The sequence below is a fragment of the Protopterus annectens genome, chromosome 9.part0 (genome assembly GCF_019279795.1).
Source record: "Protopterus annectens isolate FY-2018-M chromosome 9.part0, PAN1.0, whole genome shotgun sequence".
In the NCBI taxonomy this organism is placed as follows: Eukaryota; Metazoa; Chordata; order Ceratodontiformes; family Protopteridae; genus Protopterus; species Protopterus annectens.
In genome coordinates this window covers 1,266,797,803-1,266,818,982 of record NC_056743.1, presented here as the reverse complement: position 1 = coordinate 1,266,818,982, position 21,180 = coordinate 1,266,797,803, and the positions used below count along the sequence as shown (strand labels likewise).

At 42.1% G+C, this 21,180-nt stretch overlaps 1 protein-coding gene across 1 annotated transcript in view; it reads left to right on the top strand.

Annotated features, from left to right (window-relative positions):
• Positions 1-21,180, top strand: part of LOC122811987 (carabin-like) — a 1,241,323-nt gene that overhangs the window by 423,523 nt on the left and 796,620 nt on the right. The window contains exon 4 of the mRNA XM_044084192.1: positions 16,716-16,823. Coding sequence (XP_043940127.1) covers positions 16,716-16,823 — 108 coding nt within the window. The remainder of the gene's footprint in view (positions 1-16,715; positions 16,824-21,180) is intronic.

Sequence of the window (21,180 nt, the reverse complement as noted above, 5' to 3'; positions counted from 1 at the left end):
TGTCACTTGTCTGGAGCTGGATTTGGAGTCGCGGCTACTTTTACAGTGTGGGTTCTGACAGTAAGCCAGTTGGCAACCCATCGAATGACATAGGGATTAATGCCCAGCTTAGTAAGTTTATCTATGATTCCAGAGTGGGGGATGGTATCAAAGGCCGGCTGTGTGAACCACCTTACCCTTGTCCATGGCTCTGGAGACTGATTTGAAGAAGTCAATCAAGTTCAGGAGGTAAGATCAACCCTTCACAAAACCAAACTGCATGGGGTCCAGTGTTTGAAGGTTGCCAATGTCTTTGTTTATAAGTTCCATTATAATACATTCCATGGCCTTGCAGATCAGGCTCGTCAGACTGATGGGGCAGTAGTTCCCAGGATCCAAGGTGGATCCCCCCTTGTGGAGTGTGATAACTGTAGCTGTGCGCCACTCAGTGGGCATGAAGCCTGAGGTGAGGCTATGATTAAACATGACACTTAGGTGAGGTGCCAGTTGATTTTGTAGTTCAGGCAGTACACAGCTGGGATGTTGTCTGGTCCCATGGATGCTGTATTCCTAGCTTTGGAGAGTGCATTTTTTTACCTATGTGGCTGTTATTACCGGAATTTGGCAATCTTTTGGTATTGAGATGGGCCCTTTAGGGGGTGAAGTTTGCACATAATCGATCTGCCAGGATATTGGCAATATCCTTGGGATCATTATATTTAATGCCATTCTGTTGTAGCTCAGAGCAGATCTGAACATTGACATTTAGATTCTTGACATAGCTATAGAATGCCTTGTGGTTGTCTTTGGAATCTTTGGCAATTTTATTTTTGTAACTAGCTTTGGAGGATTTTATGAGTGATCTCAGCTTCTTACTGGGGCTGGTAAGGGAGTTTTTTGCATCCTGGGATTTTCCTCTTTTCTGCAACAGTTTCTTCCTTTTGTTGTAAAGTTTGTTTATGGCAAGGGACCACCAGATTAGCTTCCTTTTTTTGGAGGAGAGCATCTTGGTTTTATTGGGTATGGCATGATTCATGCACGAGCGGATGTCCTCGTATAGTGCCTTAGTGTAGGATTCAGCAGTCAAACATTAAGTTCCCATCAGAATGGGTGTCATGAAGTTTGTCACTTCTGACTTGAGTAGCATGCAATTCACTTTGGAGAAGTTTTTTCTACAGAGGTTTCCTTACTAGGGGAGTGGGGGGTTGGATGTGGATATCAAGGGTGATTAGCTTATAGTCAGATCTGACCAACGAGGGGGTGACCATAGGTTTGGAGCACTGATTTCCCATGTTGGGAATGACTGTGTCTAGGATATTGGAGCCCCTGGTGGGAATAAGGATTAGTTGATCCAGGGCATTGGAATTTATGAATTCCAAGAATTGTTGGGCAAAGGTGCTAGTACATGAGTAGTTTTCCAAGTTAATGGCAGGGTAGTTGAAATCAATCAGTATTAGGGTGTTTGGTTGTATCCTAGTATGTTTCAGTATGTTTAAAAAGGTGTAGTGAGAATCTTGGGGCATGGTGGGGGATCTGTAGCAAGCTACAATTTGGATTGCAGTCTTACCTAGTGTTAGTTGCACCTGGAGAATTTCAGACACATTGTGTTGGGCAACTAGCCTGGTGTTGTGAATATCCTTTGTGATTATGGACACTCCTCCACCTTTAGTGTTTTGGTCCTGGTTTGGTGGCCGAAAAGTGTGGTAAGAGTTGTACCCTGGTATTACAGGGGTGCTCTCTGGAGCCTTGAACCAGGTCTCAGTTACTGCACAGATATCGATGTTTTCCATTTTTAGGAGTGCCTCGAGAGAGTGCATTTTGAGGTTTAGACTTCTAGCATTGAGTAGCATTACCTTCAGATTTTTCATGTTTGTACCTGGTACGGTGGTGGTTTTGTCCTTTGAACCTTGCCTAAAAAAGGCACTATAGGGGTGGCAAGAGCCTTAGCCAGTAACCTGAATCCCAGGGGTGACAGGTGCAGACCATCTCTGGCAAAGCATCATGATCTGTCGATCATGTCTTCCCAGGCAGACAGATACTGGATCCCCTTTGAATGACACCAGAAGCTTAGCCAATTGTTGAAGTCAATCATTTTGTCCTTATACTGTAGTATCATTCTGGGTGAAGGCAGGATGCTACTCAGGGCTAGGGTCATACCTGCCTGGGCCATATGATCTCAGAGCTCTTCCATGTCTCTTTTCATGTAGTCCAGAGTGGTACATCTCAAGTCATTCACTCCAACATAGACAATGACAGAGTCATATTTGTACTTGTTGTGGAGTGACTTGAGTGCTTTATCTAGCCATCCAGCTTTAGTTTCGGCCTTTGTCACTGCAGAGAGGATCCTCTCTTGGTCGGAGTCAAGACCCTTAGCAGCTGCATCAGATCCATCTTGATCCCTCCCTCTGCCAGCATCTTTGGCTATGCATCAGCTTGTTCAGGAACAGCCTGTGTTGTTAGGTCTCAAGGCCTCCCAACATTCTGCCCCCCCACTTCTTCTGTATCTCCTCCCAATTGTCCTCTCGGGGAGGTGCAAAGGAAGCACCTGGTCTCCACTGAAGAGTCCCTCGCACAAGATACAGAGCTCCGTGAAGGGGAAGGCTCTCACAAATCTCCCCACAGGCATGCCACCTTTGGTGACTTGCTGGAATGATGAAAACAGCATGGGGATGGACCAATAAAGCCCATTTTTCAGATGACTCATTTTTTCTTGAGGCTTTTGGAGAGGACCCATCAGTGTCCTGGGTGGTCCCCCCTTTGGATGCCATTGAGGACCTTGTATTTTGGAGGATCTGGAGACAACCCAATACAGTTTTGGTTCCCTTAAAGGTAGACATTATTGAAGCAAGGGTCCAGTTGTGGACACCATTGTTGTTGCGGCTGCTACCAAAAAGGACATCTCAGAGGAATCTACCTCAGTTCATCCACCCAACATTGAGCCTTCAGCCTTGGGCCACCTGGGGAAGAGCACATAATCTTCAGCCATATTCACTTTATATGTGCTGAATTAACTTGCCCACTTGATGATACTTCAGAGAGACCTTATCTTGGAAGTATCAAAGATCATGAAGACTTAGCAGCCCCCAGACTCTCAGTTGTTTGCAATGCAGTCTATTACTAATGATGTATTTGTGAAGCTCTTGCACAGTGCGGCCAAAGGTACAGCTTACTTTGCAGACACTGGTATCGCTATGTGCTGTCATGCCTGGATGGGCTTATGCAACTTTGTGGACTGCTTCAAGGTGTCTTTTTAACAATGCTTAGATGGAACTACAGTAGCCACCTCTTAAGGTGCAGGTGCAGTCTGCAGAACCAGGTCTCCCATAGAGTATTCTCTGGAAGACCCTTCCTGTGACTTTGAAGGATTGCCTGGCCATTGGAGTCAGGAGAACATATGGATTTCCACCCAAGAACTTGACAGGTCTTTCCATCAGACACATAGATATTGACAGTCATTTCCATAGGTTATACAATTCCCTTTTTGTTCAGCTCAAATGGATCCCCAAAATCCCTTCCCTCTGTGCCACCCCATCATTGAAAGGAGGCAGCAGTGGAAATCCAAAAACTGTTTCTCAGCCCAGTCATTCAAGAGGTCCCACCAGATCAACAAAGATCTGGGGTCTATTTGAGATTATTTTTAGTATCAAAGAAAAACAAGGATCTCAGATCCATTTTGGATTCCATCAGTTGAACTAGTTTGTCAAGTAGACCAAGTTCCACATGGTCACGGTGTGGTCCATTCTACCTGTCCTGTGGAAGGACAACAGGATATTCTCGGTAGATCTCAAGGATGCCTACCATCACATAAAGATAGTTAGGTATTCCAGGCAATTCCTGCACTTTCATATGGGACCCAGTCATTTATCAGTTCTGAGCACTGTCCTTTCGTGTCACTACAGTTCCCTGCATGTTCACCAAATGCATGGCAGCAGTAGCAGCTTCAGGGGGTTCCACGTCTTCCCTCATCTGGATGACTCACTCCTGATGGCTACCACTAGGGCATCCCTGATCAAGACCTGAGATTTCTTGCTCCAGCTGTGTTGGTCTATGAGCATAACAGTGAATTACAAAAGTCCAGCCTGGAACTGGTGAAGTACTGAGATTTATTGGTTGCCATTTGGGTATGGTCTATCAGACAAACCAAACTACCTTCCTCAAGACTAAACTCTCTTGATTTGATTGCATCTCAAATTCTTCAGGCTTGCAAACCCTGTATCCTTAGTTATATGCCTTCTTGGACATATGGCCACTTCTATTTGTATAATTCCTTTGGCAGAATTCCACATATGTGTACTACAGTGAATGCTGGCAGTTTAATGATCTTTTCTACCTCATCCAATGAATTTTGAAGTTTTTCTAACAAACATTTGTAATCACCTTATTTGATGGTGGCTGGAATCTCCTCTGGTCTTGGCAGGTTGACCATTTGTTCTTTCCCATCTTGAGACCATAGTGGCCACAGATGCTGCATTTCTAGGGTGGGCATTTCAAAGGCAAAACTGTCCAGGGCAACTAGTCTCAGTCTGAGGCCAATATTTACATCAGCACCTTGGAGATTAGACCAGTCCTCCTAGAACCAAGGGATGCTCTTCTGCATGCTTGCCCCACATGTCTTCTATATGTCTATCCCCCATCTCCTCTGATAATAAAATTCCTTCAGAAGGTAGCATGTGGCAGTGACCATGATCCTCATTGCCCTGTTCTTACCCAGACAAGTTTGATCCCTTTCCTTTGGACTCGTCTTCTTTACCCACCCTGGGTTCTGTACCATGTTCCGGGTCCAATTTCACATCCTTTGGATCTGTCTCACCCAAACCTTCACTTCTTCAAACTAACTGCATATTTCCTTCAATTCCAATGATGGTCAGATATCCCATGCTCTCTGAGACAATTACTCACATCCTTTCTTATTCCTAGAAGCTTTCTCCTAAAAAAATGTATGCTAGTAAGTGGAAGATGTTCTCTATTTGGGCCTCTTCCAAGGTTTGTATCCTATTTCTGCACCCTTGGATGCTATCTTTGATTTCCTGGCTGGTCATTTTTACTCATGTTTCAGTTACTGTAAGTTCAGTTAACCCATATTTCTAACTTTCACATTGTCATGGACATTATGCCCATGGCAGCTCTTAAGCTTTCCATGGTTTTTCTGACAAGTGTACCGACTTGGGACCTCAGTCTTCTATTGCTAGTTCTCTCCCGACCTCCTTTTGTATACACAGTTTCTTTAAAGATCTTGTCTTGGAAGACTCTGCTAGCTGTTATAACAGCAAGAAGGTGACTGAGCTTCAAGCACTATCTTCTGTCCTCCCTTATTTGGTTTTCCACAAGAACAGAGTCACATTAAGGACTAACCTTGCTTCCTGCCTAAGGTACCATCTGGGTCTAAGTTGAATCATTCAATTCATTTACCTCTTTTCTTTCTAAATCTCAGTAACATAGGGAGAATATTTGCCTCATTGTTTGGATGTTCGTTGGCTACTGAAATTCAGTTTGGACAGAACCAGAAGTTTCAGGAAATCTGACTAGCTTTATGCTTAACCCCAACTTGGCAAGTCTCTTTCCCAAGTGATTCTGTTCTAATGGCTTTCTGATTGTATCTCATTTGCTTATGTTCTGAAAGGAATAGTTTTTGCCTATTAAACCTAGAACTCATTCCATCAGAATTGCTGCTACTTCAATTACATTTTTCACTCAAACTTCTATTGATGGCATTTGTGCAGCAGCTACCTGGTCTGACACTCATACCTTTGTGTCCCATTATTAATTGGACATCCAGTCTAGGTCTAGGACTTCATTTGATTCCAACAATTCGCAGAATGTTCTCTACTAAGACAATCCTGGGGTTGTTACTGGCTGGGGACTCAGTCCTACAGGTTGAGATATTGAAATAGTGAAATAAAATGAACACACCCACCTGGGCTCATTGGCAAGGGTGTGTTCATTTTATTTCACTATTTCATTATTTTATTATTCAATCATTCAATTGACTAATTAATCTTTTGTAGTATAAAAAGGGTGTGAGTTCTTCAAGTCTTTACTCTGATGATGCCATATGTTATGGTGAAAGCGCTAAGTCTGCAATAAAGGATTTTTTCTATCGCCTACTAACCTAGTCTGTGTGCGATGGTCTCAATCTGAGTAGAGACAGTTAAAGAAGGGAGTATTGGGTAGAGCAGGTGGAAGATTCTGAAGATGCAATAAAATTCGTTTGTTTGTTATTTTAGTTGGACCCTGTTTTGGGTTTGTTTTTTCAATTTGTTATATCTTTCAGTTGTTTAACATTTGTATGATTATTATACTGTACCTCCCCTTTTACAGTTATATTATGTAGTTGTTTATATAGATGTCTATTTACCATTGTATTTCCAAGCACCTTGGTGCCATCTTTTCTATCTAAAAAACTAAACTCTTTTATAACCCATTCTGTTTTTAATTACATAGAGTTACTGTTTTACTGTTTGTAGCTCTTTTTTGTGTGACTCTAATTATGGCTGAGAAACCTTTGGGTTTTAAAAAATGTGTGGCCTGTGGTCTTAAGATACCCAACTAAGATGCACACTCAAAAAGTGTGTACTGCCTCATGGCCACACACTTGGATAAACAGTGTGCTATATATGCAGCTTTTGGTACCTGGGTGGTGGTCAAGTGGAAAAATAACTTATTCTTAAGGGACTTTACTCTGGCCCTGCAGGAAAATCATCAAGGTTTTAACATGCTGATTCTGGAGCTTCCTCTTCTTTGAAAAAGTCTTCAGACAAATCTAAAGGGGATAAAGTCACAGGCCCTAAGGAGAGGACTGAAGAACCAAGAAAGTGCTATCCTGATTGGTCTTCACCCACTCTTGCTTCCTTGGCTCCAGCATCTAAGTCCTGTAAGTCTTTAGATCTGGCACTTTTCTCTTAGCCAATTGTGATCAGATCCAAAACACCCCCCTCTCTTGGGGCCACGGTATTCCCTGGAGCGAGTCTCTCCTCAGGTCTGATTGCCCTTCTTCAGAAAAGTACTAGCTATCGGTTAACTTCCTTCCACTGCTTCTTCCCTATGGTCAAGTCTGTCAACCAGGAGCCTCTCTGAAGCAGGTGTGGAATGCATGATTATGAAATTTCTAAGCACCCAAATACAGTTGGGGGTCCTTCTGGCTCTGACCACTGTGAGTTATGTCTCTTCCCCTCATCCTTTTGTAGCTTCTACCCTGATCTACATGTTAGATTTGGGGATTATGGATCTGAGCATTTCTCAAAGTTTGTCACTGCCAAATCTGAAGATTTGGCTATTTTTGACCCAAGCAGCTCCAATATCATTGTAGCCAGAAAGATACCAGAGCCAAAGTGTCAGATTTTGGAGACATCTCTTCCCCTTGGAGCCTCATGATTGGGCATCTTGATGTTGGTATCAGCCTCGGATCTGAGTTGAGTGGAATTCAGGTGTTTGTTTGGAGTGGTGGCTTTGGCTCCTGCCAGACAAATCTTGAGATCTCCTTCAACTTTGGCATTCGAGGTTGTTAATAGAGCACACTCACAATTGGATCAGTGGACTTCTCTTTCTAGTTCACTTCCACCCATCCCCCAAAGAGGACCCCTGGGGTCCTGATCCTTCTCATCTGGTACATTTGGGACAACTGGATCTACTCAGTCTTGAAACAGTCTGTATAGGAGGCTTGCAAATCTCTTCTGAGTCCTCTTTAGAACACCCCACTGAGGAGGCATCTCAAAAGCATAAATGTAAAAGGAGGCAAGTAGACTTGCTCCAGGAATATTTCACAGAGACCACAAATCTCAATGATGGGGATGGGTCCTCCAGACCCCTCCCTTGAGGATGTCTCATTTGGGGAAATTCTTGAATTCCTGAGACAGAAAGACAGATGTTCCACTAACACCCCTCCCAAGAGGAGTCAGTGTCCTTAAGGCCTTCAGGTCCAGATCAGCTACATATTGGGTGCATCATCCCTGCTGATGAGATGGTGGATCTTATCTCTAAGAAGGCACGGAAGGAACCAGACATGGCTAAACTTATTGTCTGTAAACCAGACAAGTACTTAGTCTCCCCAAAAGATCTCCAAAATAGGAGCAAGGGGCCAGCCGTGAATTAAATTGTAGTGGCATTAGTCACCAAAAAAGAGCTTACAGAGGAAAGCTCTTCTGTCCATTCCCCTAATAGGGAGATGATGGTGCTGAGCAGAATTGGTAGATGGATTTATGCTTCAGCTATCTTTGTTCTGAGGGCACTGAATTACTTGTCACACATCACAAGATTTCACTGAGATTTGACCAAAGAAATCTCCAAGTCCCTCTCTGGGTATATAAATGCATTCTATGAACACCTTCAGGAATGCATGGATCATGCAATCCCAAATAAAACCAAGACCCAATCCTCCAAAGGCAGACGTCCTGTCTGGTGGACCCCAGCCATAAACAAACTATACAATAGAAGGAGGAAGCTACTACATGATAGAGCAAAATCCCAAAAAGGGAAGGCATCTCTGATCAGTATTAGCAAAAAACTAAGGGCACTCATAAAATTGTCTAAGGCCAGCTGCGAGAGAAAAATTGCACAGGACACTAAGGATAATCACAAGGCTTTCTTTAGTTATGTTAGGAACCTGGGTGGGAATTCCCAGATATGCTCAGAATTAGTCCAAAATGACAAAAATACACCAAACCCACAGACATTGCCAACATCCTAGCTGCCAGGTTCAGCGCAAACTCCCTCCCACCAAAAGGCAAATATCTATCCCAGCAGAGTGCTGCCCCCCTGACATCTCAGATACTCAGGTAAGAGCCGCCCTCTCCAAAGCAAAAAACACTGCATCAATGGGACCAGACGGTGTCCTGGGCTGCGTCCTACATGAACTCCAAGAAGAAATAAACCCAAACATAAAACTACTGTTCAATCTCAGCCTTACTACAGGATATGTACCCAAAGAATGGCGTACAGCAACAGTGGTCCCTCTCCACAAAGGTGGTGCCTCAACGGACCCTGGAAACTATCGCCCCATAAGCCTGACTAGCTTGGTCTGCAAAGCTATGGAAAGGATCATCATGGGCCTCATAAATAAAGATACTGGGGACCTACAGACACTGGATCCTACCCAGTTCGGCTTTGTTAAGGGCAGATCCTGCCTCTTAAACCTGGTCGACTTCTTTGAAACAGTCACCAAGGCCATTGATGAAGGGAAGGTGGTCCACACAGCCTACCTGGACCTTGCAAAAGCCTTCGATACAATACCCCACTCGGGCATTATAGATAAGCTCATCAGCTTAAATATAAACCCCTATGTCACTAGATGAGTTGCAAACTGGCTCAAGGACAGAACCCACATGGTTAGAATTGCTGGAGCCATGTCGGACTCCAAACCAGTTACAAGTGGTGTCCCACAAGGCTCAGTCCTGGGACCTCTCTTGTTCGGTATATATTTCTCTGATGTACAGGCCAACACAAAAGGACTGTGGCTGACCAAGTTCGCAGATGACTGCAAACTGGGCGCCATAATCGACTCTCCAGCCGACACAAGCATCCTCCAAAAGGGCCTCATAGAAACAGACAACTGGTGCCAGAGCCATGGCCTCAAGCTAAACGCCATAAAGTGTAGTCATCCCCTTTGGCAAAAACAAAGTGCCCACAAATTACCACATAGGTGGTAATCCATTAAGTACAGAAGAAGTAATTAGGGACCTGGGGACCCAAGTTGATAGCAAGCTCTCATTTGACAACCATGTGGCCAAAGTGGTTAGAAAAACATTTTATATAGCCCACCTAATCATGAAGGGATTCACATCTAGATTAGGGGTGGTCATCGTGCCTCTTAACTCATCCCTCATCAGGCCCATAATCGACTACAATGCCCCTTTTGGGATGTACCTTACCAAACACCTGCAGCAACTGGAAAGACCCCAAAAGTACCTCACCAGGAGGATCAAAGTGCTCAAACAGATACCATATGCTGCCCGGTTAAAGAAACTCCATCTCTACTCAGTGGCATACCGCCTGCTCAGAGGCGGCCTGTGCCTGACGTATAAAGCCATGTCCAACCCAGAATTAAGGGACATGCTGCAAATCAAAAAATCCAAATCCCATCGAGCTACATGCTCGAGAGACTTGAACCTCAGCACTGAAATAAATAGGACATGCTGGAGGGACAGATTCATAACCCAGAGGCTCCCTTCACTCTGGAATAAAATCCCAGTCCAGGTTAGGCAGAGTCCCTCATTGACTCTCTTCAAGAAGAATCTTGATGAGTGGATGGGAGATCATAGGTTTACCCCGGGTATCACTTCTGTGTCACTGTTAGACAGAGGCACAGTATACTAACCTCAAAAAAGATCATAGCAAAATTAATTTAAAATGGGTGGCGAAAGCCAAACATACTCTGGCTAGGCTTATAAATGCCCTAGGGCAGATAGCCTAGTATGAACCTATGAACCTATGTGCAGAAGACAAGAAAACCTTGGATTCTCAGTTAGCCACCCTAAAGTTATGGTCCATTGTTTCAATACGTCTTATCTCCAATGGTGCTGAACCTACTTTGAGAACTGCAGGTATGGGCATTACTGTAAGAAGACGTGCCGAGATGCGCTTCTGTGACTTTGTAAAGCACTTCAAGATATCCTTTATTAATGACCCATTTAATAAGTCAACATTGTTTGGGCCTAAAGTGAGAGAAACAGTGACCAGAAGTGAACAAGATGGAATGATCCTTTCAGCCATTGGAATATGGTTCTTGACCCCCCCGACATATTTTTATAGGAAGCAGGAAGGAGATAAGAAGTTATGTTTCTAGAAATCCCAAGGGTTTTCTCCTGACATTACTGGTGACAGACCCCCCCCCAAGACAGAGGGGGGAGTTCTAATGATGGATTTCACCCATAAGGGAGAGGTGGGACACAAAACCAAGGCTTCAGAGGTCTTTTTACAGAGAGGCCTTTTAAGCATTCCTGATGGATTGCCTATCTGCCCTTCTCTGGAGGCAGTCCAGGAGCTTAGCCCCAAACCCCAAAGCCTGGATGTCCTTCACGAACAACAAATGGGTGCTGTGGATAATAACCAGAGACTATTACATTCTCTTTTTGTGTTTTCCCCCAAAGTCAAAAAGGTTACCAAATGTGCCACCCTTTCAAAGACCAGCAGCACTTAAAGAAATTCAAAAGCTGCTAAATAAGAGAGTCATCCAAGAAGTCCTACCAGACCAGCTAGGATCCAGAATTTACTCCAGATTCTTTTTAGTGCCAAAAAAGACCATGGAACACAAACCAATTTAGGACCTTAGTCACCTTAACCAATATTTCAAGCAATCAAAATTCTGGATGATCATGGTTCAGTCCATTCACCCACTATTGAGAATGAATGACTAGATGTGCTGGATAGACCAACAGGATACATGTTACCTTATCAAGATGGACAGGTGATCCAGGTTTTTCTGCTCCATTTTGGAACTAGTCACTTCCAGTTCAGAGCCCTACCCTTTGACCTCACCACAGCCACCCCTGGGGTGTCCACCAAATGCATGGCAGTGGTAGCAACATACTTCACACTGAAAGAGTTCCAGGTGTTCCCATATCTAGGTAACTGTCTAATTTCCACCCCCTACCAGGAATCTACTTAAGAGACTCCTTGCTCCACATTTGTTTGATGTTAGGCATCACAGTAAACCCAGAGAAGCCCAAATTCCATCCTGTATGAGTTATAAGAGTTTATAGGAGTACACTAGGGCACAATTCATCAGACAATGAAACTTCCACAAAGCAGGTTATCCACTCTTCACAGTCATGCTCAAATCATTCTTTCATCTCAAAAAACAATGGTAAGAATGGTCCTTCTTTTGATGGGTTCATTGGCTGCTTCCATCCCTTTGGTCCCTCTTGACAATGGACACTAGCAGTGCAGTGGTCCATCATGTGAAAACCAATGTCGGTTTCCAAGTACATCTGAGAAACATTTATGAGACTCACATTTGCTGTTGGCTCAAATCCCTGTGGTAATGCAAGGTCACCCACTTGTCTTTCCCCAAACCAAAACCACTTTGACCATAGGCATTTCCCAGTTGGGGTGGAAGGCAGTGCAGGGGAGATACAGTCCAAGGCACATGATCCCCCTCAGAGGCCTTTCTCCATATCAACAATCTAGAGATTAAGGCAGTTCTCCTAGCATTGCAGGTATTCCAGGACTTTCTCTCTCAAGGATTGATATAGTCTGGTACATTAGCAAACAAGAAGGAACCTACTCTTACCTCTTATGCCAAGAAGCTATGATCCTTTTTACCAAGGGTAGCTACCAAGACCACTTTAAATCAGAACATCAATCCTCCAGATTTCCTCCCAAATTTTTCCAATGAGGAAGAATACATGCTTTATTTGTTGGATGTTCTTAGACAACTCTGTTCTTATATCCACCGTATGAAAGCATTCAGAAAATCTGATCAACGTTTTGTGTCCTCTACAAATAGAGTGGTCATGGAGTTTCTAAAGTCGCATTATCAAGACGGTAGTATGTATACAAAGAAAAAGGTTTAGCCTTAGCAAGACCCATCAAAGCTCACTCTACAAGATCTACAGCAACCTCAACTGCTTTCTTTTCCAGAGTATGTATTGGTGACATTTGTGCTGCTACTTGGTTAAACGTTCAAACTTTCATATCCCATTATAAACTGGATTTACTGTAATGATGGATCTGTGTTGTCTGCTTCTGTCCTTCCTCAACTAACCTCCCACCAATCTCCCTACATGATTAAGGAACTCATTGTTCCTTTACTGTGGTTTGACCAAACTAACATATTCTGAAGGCCCTTTAAGTGCACTTTTTAGCTCCAGATCAGTTTACGAGCATTCACATTACCTTTGGATAATCATTTATAGAATTATTATTAATATTACTATTATTATTACTATTCTATTACTATTACTATTACTATTACTGTTATGAAGTTGTTTGTATTTTTGAGCAAACTTGATCTGAGGTAATGTCGGACTTCACAGAGGGTTATGGGCAAGGGGATGAGCCTGAGCTTGGGATCCAAAGTTTTGAGTGACCAGATCCGAAACCCATCCATTGAAGAAGGACAGAAGCAAACAACATAAATAAGTTATTATAGTAAGTACATAGCTTTTGTTTGTAATAGTACATAGCTTTTGTTTATCTGTTCTCAAATCAGCATATAAAGAAGAAAGGCAAATACTCGTTTTGTGTTAAAAAAAGTTTTTTTTTCAATAATAGCAATCTCAAAGCTAGCCATGTGATATTAAGGGGTGTGTGTGGGTACAACTTCTCCCACAGACATTGTGGTGTCTTGCTTGCCACATATTTAATATATCAAATGTCCAGTCATGATCTTGTGGCTGTATCTTTGAGCAATGAAGAAGGAATACTCAAATAAATGTAATAGATCATGGGCTTGTATATAGGATCATAGGACATTTCTAGGCTAATGGCCTTAGGGCCCTTACAAGCTTAGCCAAGTTCTACCCTGGTTTCCATGATTAGCACCTAATGCCTGCGTCCAAGAGGGACACAGTTGGAACCCATGGGGTGAATTTATGGTTACCCATCCAATCGTCCAGATTGCATTTGAAGAGTTGCTCTGTTTGATATGAAGTGGGAGTCTGTTCCAAAGGTGCGGTAACCTCTGGGTGACAAATCTGTCCCTCCAGCAGGTTCTGTTGATGTCACATACCAGGTTAAGATCTTTAGACTGAGTAACCTGTGTACTATTTGACTTGCAGATATGCAGTATTTCAGAGATTGTGTTATATGCAAGGCAGAGAGATTGCATCTGAGTAGTCTGCATGAAACAAAATGAAGTGACAGTGATTTCAGATGATCCACATAGGACAGATGCTGAAGACCTTGAATTTTCCTTGTGAGGACCTTTGTGGTTTCTCTAATTGCTGCAGGTGCTTGGAAAGGTATATACTAAAATGACCGATGTCCTCAATTATCGGCTTGATGAGGGAAGAATACAGGGAGGTTGTAACTTCTTTTTTTGCTGGAGGCAATGCCCTTACTTATGAGATGAGCAATATAGAATGTCCTTCTTACCACTGTGGAGACATGGTGATCAAAGTTAAGATTGCTGTCAACCTGTGTGCTCAGGTCTCTCACCACTGAGTTCATACTTAGGGTGTTTTTATTGATGTGGTAGTTAGCAGGAACATTGCTCTTACCAAAAGGGATGATAATACATTTTTTTGAATTGAGGTTAATGCTATGACTTTGGCATTAATCATTTGTTTGTGTAAAGCCCTCTTGTAGAATGTTGACATCATTTGGAGATTATATGACCACTTCCAATTTGCAGTCATCAGCAAACTTTGTCATCCACATACCTTGTACTTTGGAAAAATAGATTCCAAAAATAGAGGTCCCAGGACTGTTACCTGTGGAACACCACTGGTTACAGGTCTGCTGTTGAAAGTGGATTCCCCTATTTTGACTATATGTGTTCTATCAGTGAGCCATTTAGCGACCCATCTAATGATATAAGGGTTGATACCTAGCTGGGTGAGTTTGTCAATGATCCCTGAGTGGGGGATAATGTCCAACACCTTGGCTAAGTCTAGGTAGGCTATATGTACATACTTCTCCTCATCCAGGGCCTTGGTGACTATCTCAAAGAAGTCCACCAGGTTTAACAGGCATGCTCTCCCTTTGACAAATCCAAACTGAGTAGTTGGAGATTACCTATATCTTTGTTGATAAGGTCCATGATGATTCACTCCATGGCCTTTCAGATAATGCTAGTCAGGCTAATAGGTATCTAGTTCCTGGGGTCAGTGAAAGCACCACCTTTGTGCAAGGGAATAATTGTGGCCATTTTCCATTCAGCTGGGATGAAGCCGGTGCTTAGACTATGTTTGAAAAGAGTACCTAGTGGTGTTGCTAATTCCTGTTTGAGCCCATGTAGGATGCAGCCTGGGATGTTATCATGTCCCATAGATGCTGTGTTTTTGGCCTTAGAGAGGACATTTATGACCTGCTGTTTAACAATACAAAGTAGGGGACAGGTGGTAGGGATGTCATAGGGTACATATGGCGGGGACAGGGGAGTGAAGTTTTCACAGGACCTATTGGCCAACAGGTTAGCTATGTCCACAGGCTCTGTATATGTGATATCATTAACTACTACTTTGATACAAATCTGAACCTTTCCTTTTAGGTTATGGATGTAACTAAAGAATGCCTTGTGGTTGTCCTTAGTTGAGGAAGCTAATTTGGATTCATAGTTTGCTTTGGAGGACTTCACAAGAAGTCTTATTTGCTTGTTTAAGCTGAGGAGGGAGTATTTCCAGTTTAGGTCTTGCTCTCTCTTACTCTTAGGCAGCAATTTCTTCCACTTGTAAAGCCTGTTAATGACAGTTGTCCACCAGACAGGTTTGCTCTTCCTTGAGGAGCTTGTGTTGGTCCTATCAGGTATGGCCGAGTCAATGCAGTTATAGAGGTGTTTGTATAAAGCATTGGGTAGAACTCTGCATAGTTGCCAATTCCATTGGGGGGAGGGGCGCAGTGAAGCTATTTATATCATCCTGTAAGAGATTATAATCTGCTTTGGAGAAGTTTTTTAGTTTAATTGATGCTGGGGGGGGGGTGTCAGGTGCAATAGTTACTTCAAATGAGACTGATTTGTGGTCAGATCTCACCAGGGAAGACCTCACAGTGGGAGTACTACAGTGGTCCCCCATATAGGTAAGCTCCAGATCCAGGATGCTGGTACCCCTTGTGGGGGTACCAACCAACTGGTCCAGGGCACTGGAGTTAATGAAGTCAATGAACCTTTGGCAAGTGAGTCTGAGCACGAGTGATTTACCCAGTCAATGGATGCGTAGTTAAAGTCACCCAAAACCATGGTGTTTGGATGTATCTTGATAGACTCAAGTAGATCCAAATAGGTAGAGTGGGTGTCCTGATTCATGGAATAGGTGTCCTACCAACAGTTAATTGCACCTGAAGTATCTCCAGGGAATCATACTATTTAACCAATCTGGAGGTGTATTTATCTTTAATGAATATTGTTATACAGCCTCCTTTAGTTTTCATGCCTTCAGTTTGTGGTCTGAATGTGTAGAAGGAGGTGTAACCCAGTATGGCTGGGGTGCTCTTCACAGCCTTGAACCACGTCTCTGTAACTGCACAGATGTCTACTTCTTCCAAGGTGAGGACTGCTAAGCTTCCAGTGAGTGCAGTTTCATCTAATTTTTTTAAATAATTTAAGAGTTGGTGTTTTGTTAGTACATTAATTACATAAATGAAATATACTACCCTGAATTAAGTGGAACGTTAAATACTTTTGTGTTTAAAAATTGTAAAAAAATCATTTTTTGGAAAACAGAGTGGCAGTACTGTTGGATAAAAACTTAACTTTGAATTGGAAGAAAAGGGTTAAAAATTCAGTAAAAAAGTGGCAACCACTCCCAGAAATTACCTGTTGATCCTTCATGGGGATAATCTGTATAAAGACTGAAGGAAGCACAGTGAAACCCCACTCCACCCATGTTGTGTCCTGTTCAGGTATCTGTCTTGCATGTCATGAGTATGTAGAATATATAGTATATATAACCCTGATGATCATTAATATGATGTGCATGTGTGTGTGTGTGTGTGTGTGTGTGTGTGTGTGTGTGTGTGTGTGTGTGTGTGTGTGTGTGTGTGTGTGTGTGTGTGTGTATTTGTGTATGTCTTGTTACGTATGTATCATGGCTAATTCCTTAATCTCTTTGTCCCATTCCATTCTCCATATTTATTTTTTTTAGGTGAAAGTTCTTTGTCGGAAAGGCATTCCTTCCTCTCTACGTGCTCGAATTTGGCCCCTTCTCTGTGGCGGTTTAGCTGAAATGCAGAAGAACAAAAACAAATATGAGGTAAGCTAATACCCTGCATATAGAGGATCTGTTGAGGTGAAACAAGTATAATAGGAGATAAGCAGTGTGCAAACTGTGTATCTGATCTGCATTTACTTCATTTTCACAGAACAATATGTTTGATCATAAGCAGTTAATTTAGATTAATACTGCAGGGTTAACTTATCTTCAGATATTTAGAGACAGATTATGAAGATTCATGAAGTCTTATGGTGTAGAGAAGCATTGCTGTCTCACACTTCTAGTCCAGTAGGGAATGTAGCCATTGGATCATGGAGGTTAAAAAGTTGAGTAGTTGCAGAAGCCTGTTCTACTACAGTCTTCCTATGCCATGGAAATAAGGTGTGCTTCCTGAATAAGTGTTAAACCTTACTTTCATAGTGATAAGGCAATGTGAGTAATGTGTGTACCTTACCTTTGCTAGTAGGCTACAAATGTATGGGAATCTGGGGTAGTGTAGGATTTGGATAGTTACCTGATACATTGGAGAGTAGCAGAAGATGGCTAGGGCATTCTTGCCACTGCCTGGAGTAGTACTATTGTGGGTGTCTGCATTGTCACCACTGTGACGATTGTCATGATTTGGACTGAACAGATTACAGACAAGATACAGGGTTAGAGCCAAGGAGCTACAGTCAGCTTTTATTTTCTAATCACACTGTTGACATTCATGTCAATCTTCTTCCAAGGCCATGATATTCTTATCATTGGTGATTGCTACCCCAGCGTGACTGACACCATCAGGAAAGACTTGTACATAGAGGTCCCTTGTTTCCATGAATAGCGTCTAATGATGGAAGATGTCATGTGGTTCCTGAATGGCACAGGACCAGGTGAGGAGTCCTAATGCTGCTACTCTCAGTAGACATTATTTATTTCTTAACCCCTGCCTCCCACTGACGTACTGATGTGCTTATGATCTTATGAGAGAGGGGCATGCAGTGGCATCTTGGGAATAATACCCCACTTGCATGGTGAAACATCCTTTAAATGCTTGCCCCATCTGTAGTACAATACCAGGCTTCCACTTCACACAAACTGTACAACCACTGTTGCATGTGGCTTATCCATGTATCTTAGAATGTTCCCAAACTTTCCTTCATGGACAAGCAGGAGTCTAAGCTGATAGTCATACTCAGGTTACCTAGGTCATTGTCTGTGCGTTATTCTACTTCACTATCAGAGATGGCTGGAGCTACAGCCAGTGATGGATGGGAGGGAGATTACAAGGTAATACTCACTGGCAGTTGAGGTGGCCATCTTAGATTACTGATTGCTACTGAATGTTGAGAGGGGGTACTAGAAAGCTGAATACTCACATAGTGTGTGTGTTTATGCATGTGTGTGTGTGTGGGGGGGGCTTTCTGTATGTTAGGATGGCTGAAATAATGTTTCCTAGTCATCTTTTCCCTCTCCCCACTATGAAATAGTTGGTCATTGGGTACTGCATACTGCCCACTCTTCTGATGACTCTCTCATGTGGGAGATGTTAACTGACAGCTGATCATCAGTGGCATTGTCGGGAATAAAACCCCTACACTAGTAAGTCATCTGTAGCAGGAGATTCTTAATATAAGAAGAGTAAGGACCAATCTTACTAAGGTAATTTTATCCATTGTTGACATGGAAATGTGGAGCCTTCTTTCTGTGTATCTCATATGTTTTGAGATAACCATTCATAGTATATGATAAAGGGATGAAGCCTAGATATCCCTTGTAGACCTTGGCTAATGTTAGTAAACTATCATCTGACAGCGACTGCTCATTAAAGAATAAAAACTCTAGGCTGTGATCTTTCATAAACTGCCTGTTGAAGCACTACATAGGCATAGGAAAGTTATCTCTGTAGAAAAGGAATTTTCCCCATTCTGACTGTTAAATATATGAGAGATGCAGACCAGATTCCTAATGTAGGTTTCTGCAATCATAGATACAGAGATGAGGAAATAAATGTTATTTTCTTCCTCTGGAAATGCTGAAGGAGAGAGCTATAAAAGGTCAATATTTGAGCTAATGGAGAAATGAAATGTTAGACTCAACTTGAGTAAACACTGGCTAAACATAGAAAGAGACTGTCCAGTTAAAGCTGAGGGTCTTACCAACATCTGCAATGAATAAATCAGCAGTTGTGGTAAGATGAACTTTATGATTCTGTTTGGGAAGGGTTCAATCAATATCCTGGATCTTTTGTAAACCAAATTGTGTATAAAATAAATTATACCGTACAAGGCTTTTACAAACCTGCTTGACACAGTGTTTGCAGGCATTATGATATCCATATTTCTTAAACTGTAATTTGTAAACGCCAAAGGATATTTTCCAGCTTTGGATCAAATGTTTAAAAGAATAGTTGAGATAAAATGTCTGGAATAGAACTTTGAAAATACAAATGCACACCCAGTCAAGTGCACTTTGAATTGACAGATTAAAGAAGTCTGTGAATAAGCCATTTTTAAAGAGCAGTTTTAAAGATATCTATGAATAAATCATTTTGGCCAGGTGTTTTTTCTGAGGTAAAGGTATATGTAGATATAATAAGGGATGGGTAATGTTTCACAATCACTGGAGACAATTGCCATACATGCTACCCACATCTAAAAGTTGTTACTGTACTTTTCACATAAGGGACTCTGAACTGTGTATGATGCGTAATAAAGTCTGCAAAAATGCTTTTGATATTTTCTTTATTAAAATGGATAGTGCCAAAAGAACTTTGCAATACAACTACAAAGTATGTCTCTGTTGCTTCTTCGCCCCATGAGCCAACAATTCCACTTGTATCTCTTCTAGTGCTTTAAACATGCATTTAAGCTTCCTTTTTATTTGGATATCAGGTAGTTGTATTGATTGTTGTTGAGATTTTTATCTGGCACTCTTTTGCTTTCAACAGGCATAACATTAGAGAAGGGATTGGTAGAGTTTGGTATGATGTAGTTCTGGGCAAAGCCAATTCCTGCTTTTTCAGGCTCAAATAGGCTTCATTAGTCATTTTATTTGGGCATGAAATGTTTTTTGATGAACCTATATGGTACAGAATAATGTAATTTAATCTCTTCTGTCTAGTGGACAGTCCATTTAGGAACTTGCTTTTTGAACAGTGCAGAATTTAACTTACACATAAGAAAACTGCCATGACATGTCCTAGAGTCCAGGTTAAGACTGACCAGACTATTGCAGATGAAGCAAATGTTAAGATATCTTCAGCCAGGGGAAATGGGTATAAGGACATACTGGGTGCCTCTGGAAAGCATAAGGCCAGTATTATGATCCTGTATAGAGCTGCAGGTGAAAACGGTGAGGAAATATATGTGCACACAAAGTCCAGAATTGCATTATCTGAGGGTACTCCCCTTAGTCAGAGGTACAACATTCTCTTGGTTAGTGTATATAAGTAGCATGTGTGTTAGGTGCATGGGAGAGTGCATCCCTCTCCAGAAATGCTTTAGAGATGTATCAGCAAGCTTTGGAATCCACTGTTTTTCTCTTTGAATCACAGTGAGTGTTTTTTTTTAGGAACTTGCACCTTCTGGTCACACACATCTGATAGACAATGCTCATAAGTTAGAAGAATAAAGTCTATGTGGCTGATGGGTTAAATGTAATGATGGGTATTGTGAACTGTATTCTGAGTATGATATGGTGATGACAGAGAATATTATGAATGGCTGCAGCTTCCAAGGAGCAGGTATGGAACACAGTCTGTGATATGTTTCAGGCTTTTGAGACATTCCATAATGTACAGAAGACTCAGTGGCGCTGTACAAAATATGGGACTAAAGTGTCGCTTTCTAATATATAAAGTAAGTGTCTGATCTCGTCTAAAGTAATATGTGTCCTGTATGTTTTGAATAAATGGTGGCACCTATACAAGAATCATCATTATTAAATAAACCATGATTCAGAAAGGTTACTGTCAGTTGTGAGCCCTTTTCACTCCTGGTGGCAACCATTTCCAATTCTTAGCCCATCTGCTTTGCTTATCTCAAAAAAGTAGATAACACAGTGGGCTGTTTCTCTTGTTTCTGCAAATGCAAATGGATCATTCGGAAGGAGTGGCATATGTCAATTAGCCTAGAAATGCCTATAGTAAGTGCTTTACACAGTTGAGTGATTCGTAAAAATACAGTTATCTATAGAAATCCTTACTGCCACCTGCAGTATTTAACTTGACCAAAAGCTCACATTCACCCGTTAGGGGTGTGTGTGTGTGTGTGTGTGTGTGTGTGTGTGTGTGTGTGTGTGTGTGTGTGTGTGTGTGTGTGTGTGTCTCTGTGTGTGTACGAGCTTGTGTGTGAGGATGAGGGAATCCGTATCTCTTAACTCCCCCAAGACTAGCAAGCAATTCATGTAATATTGG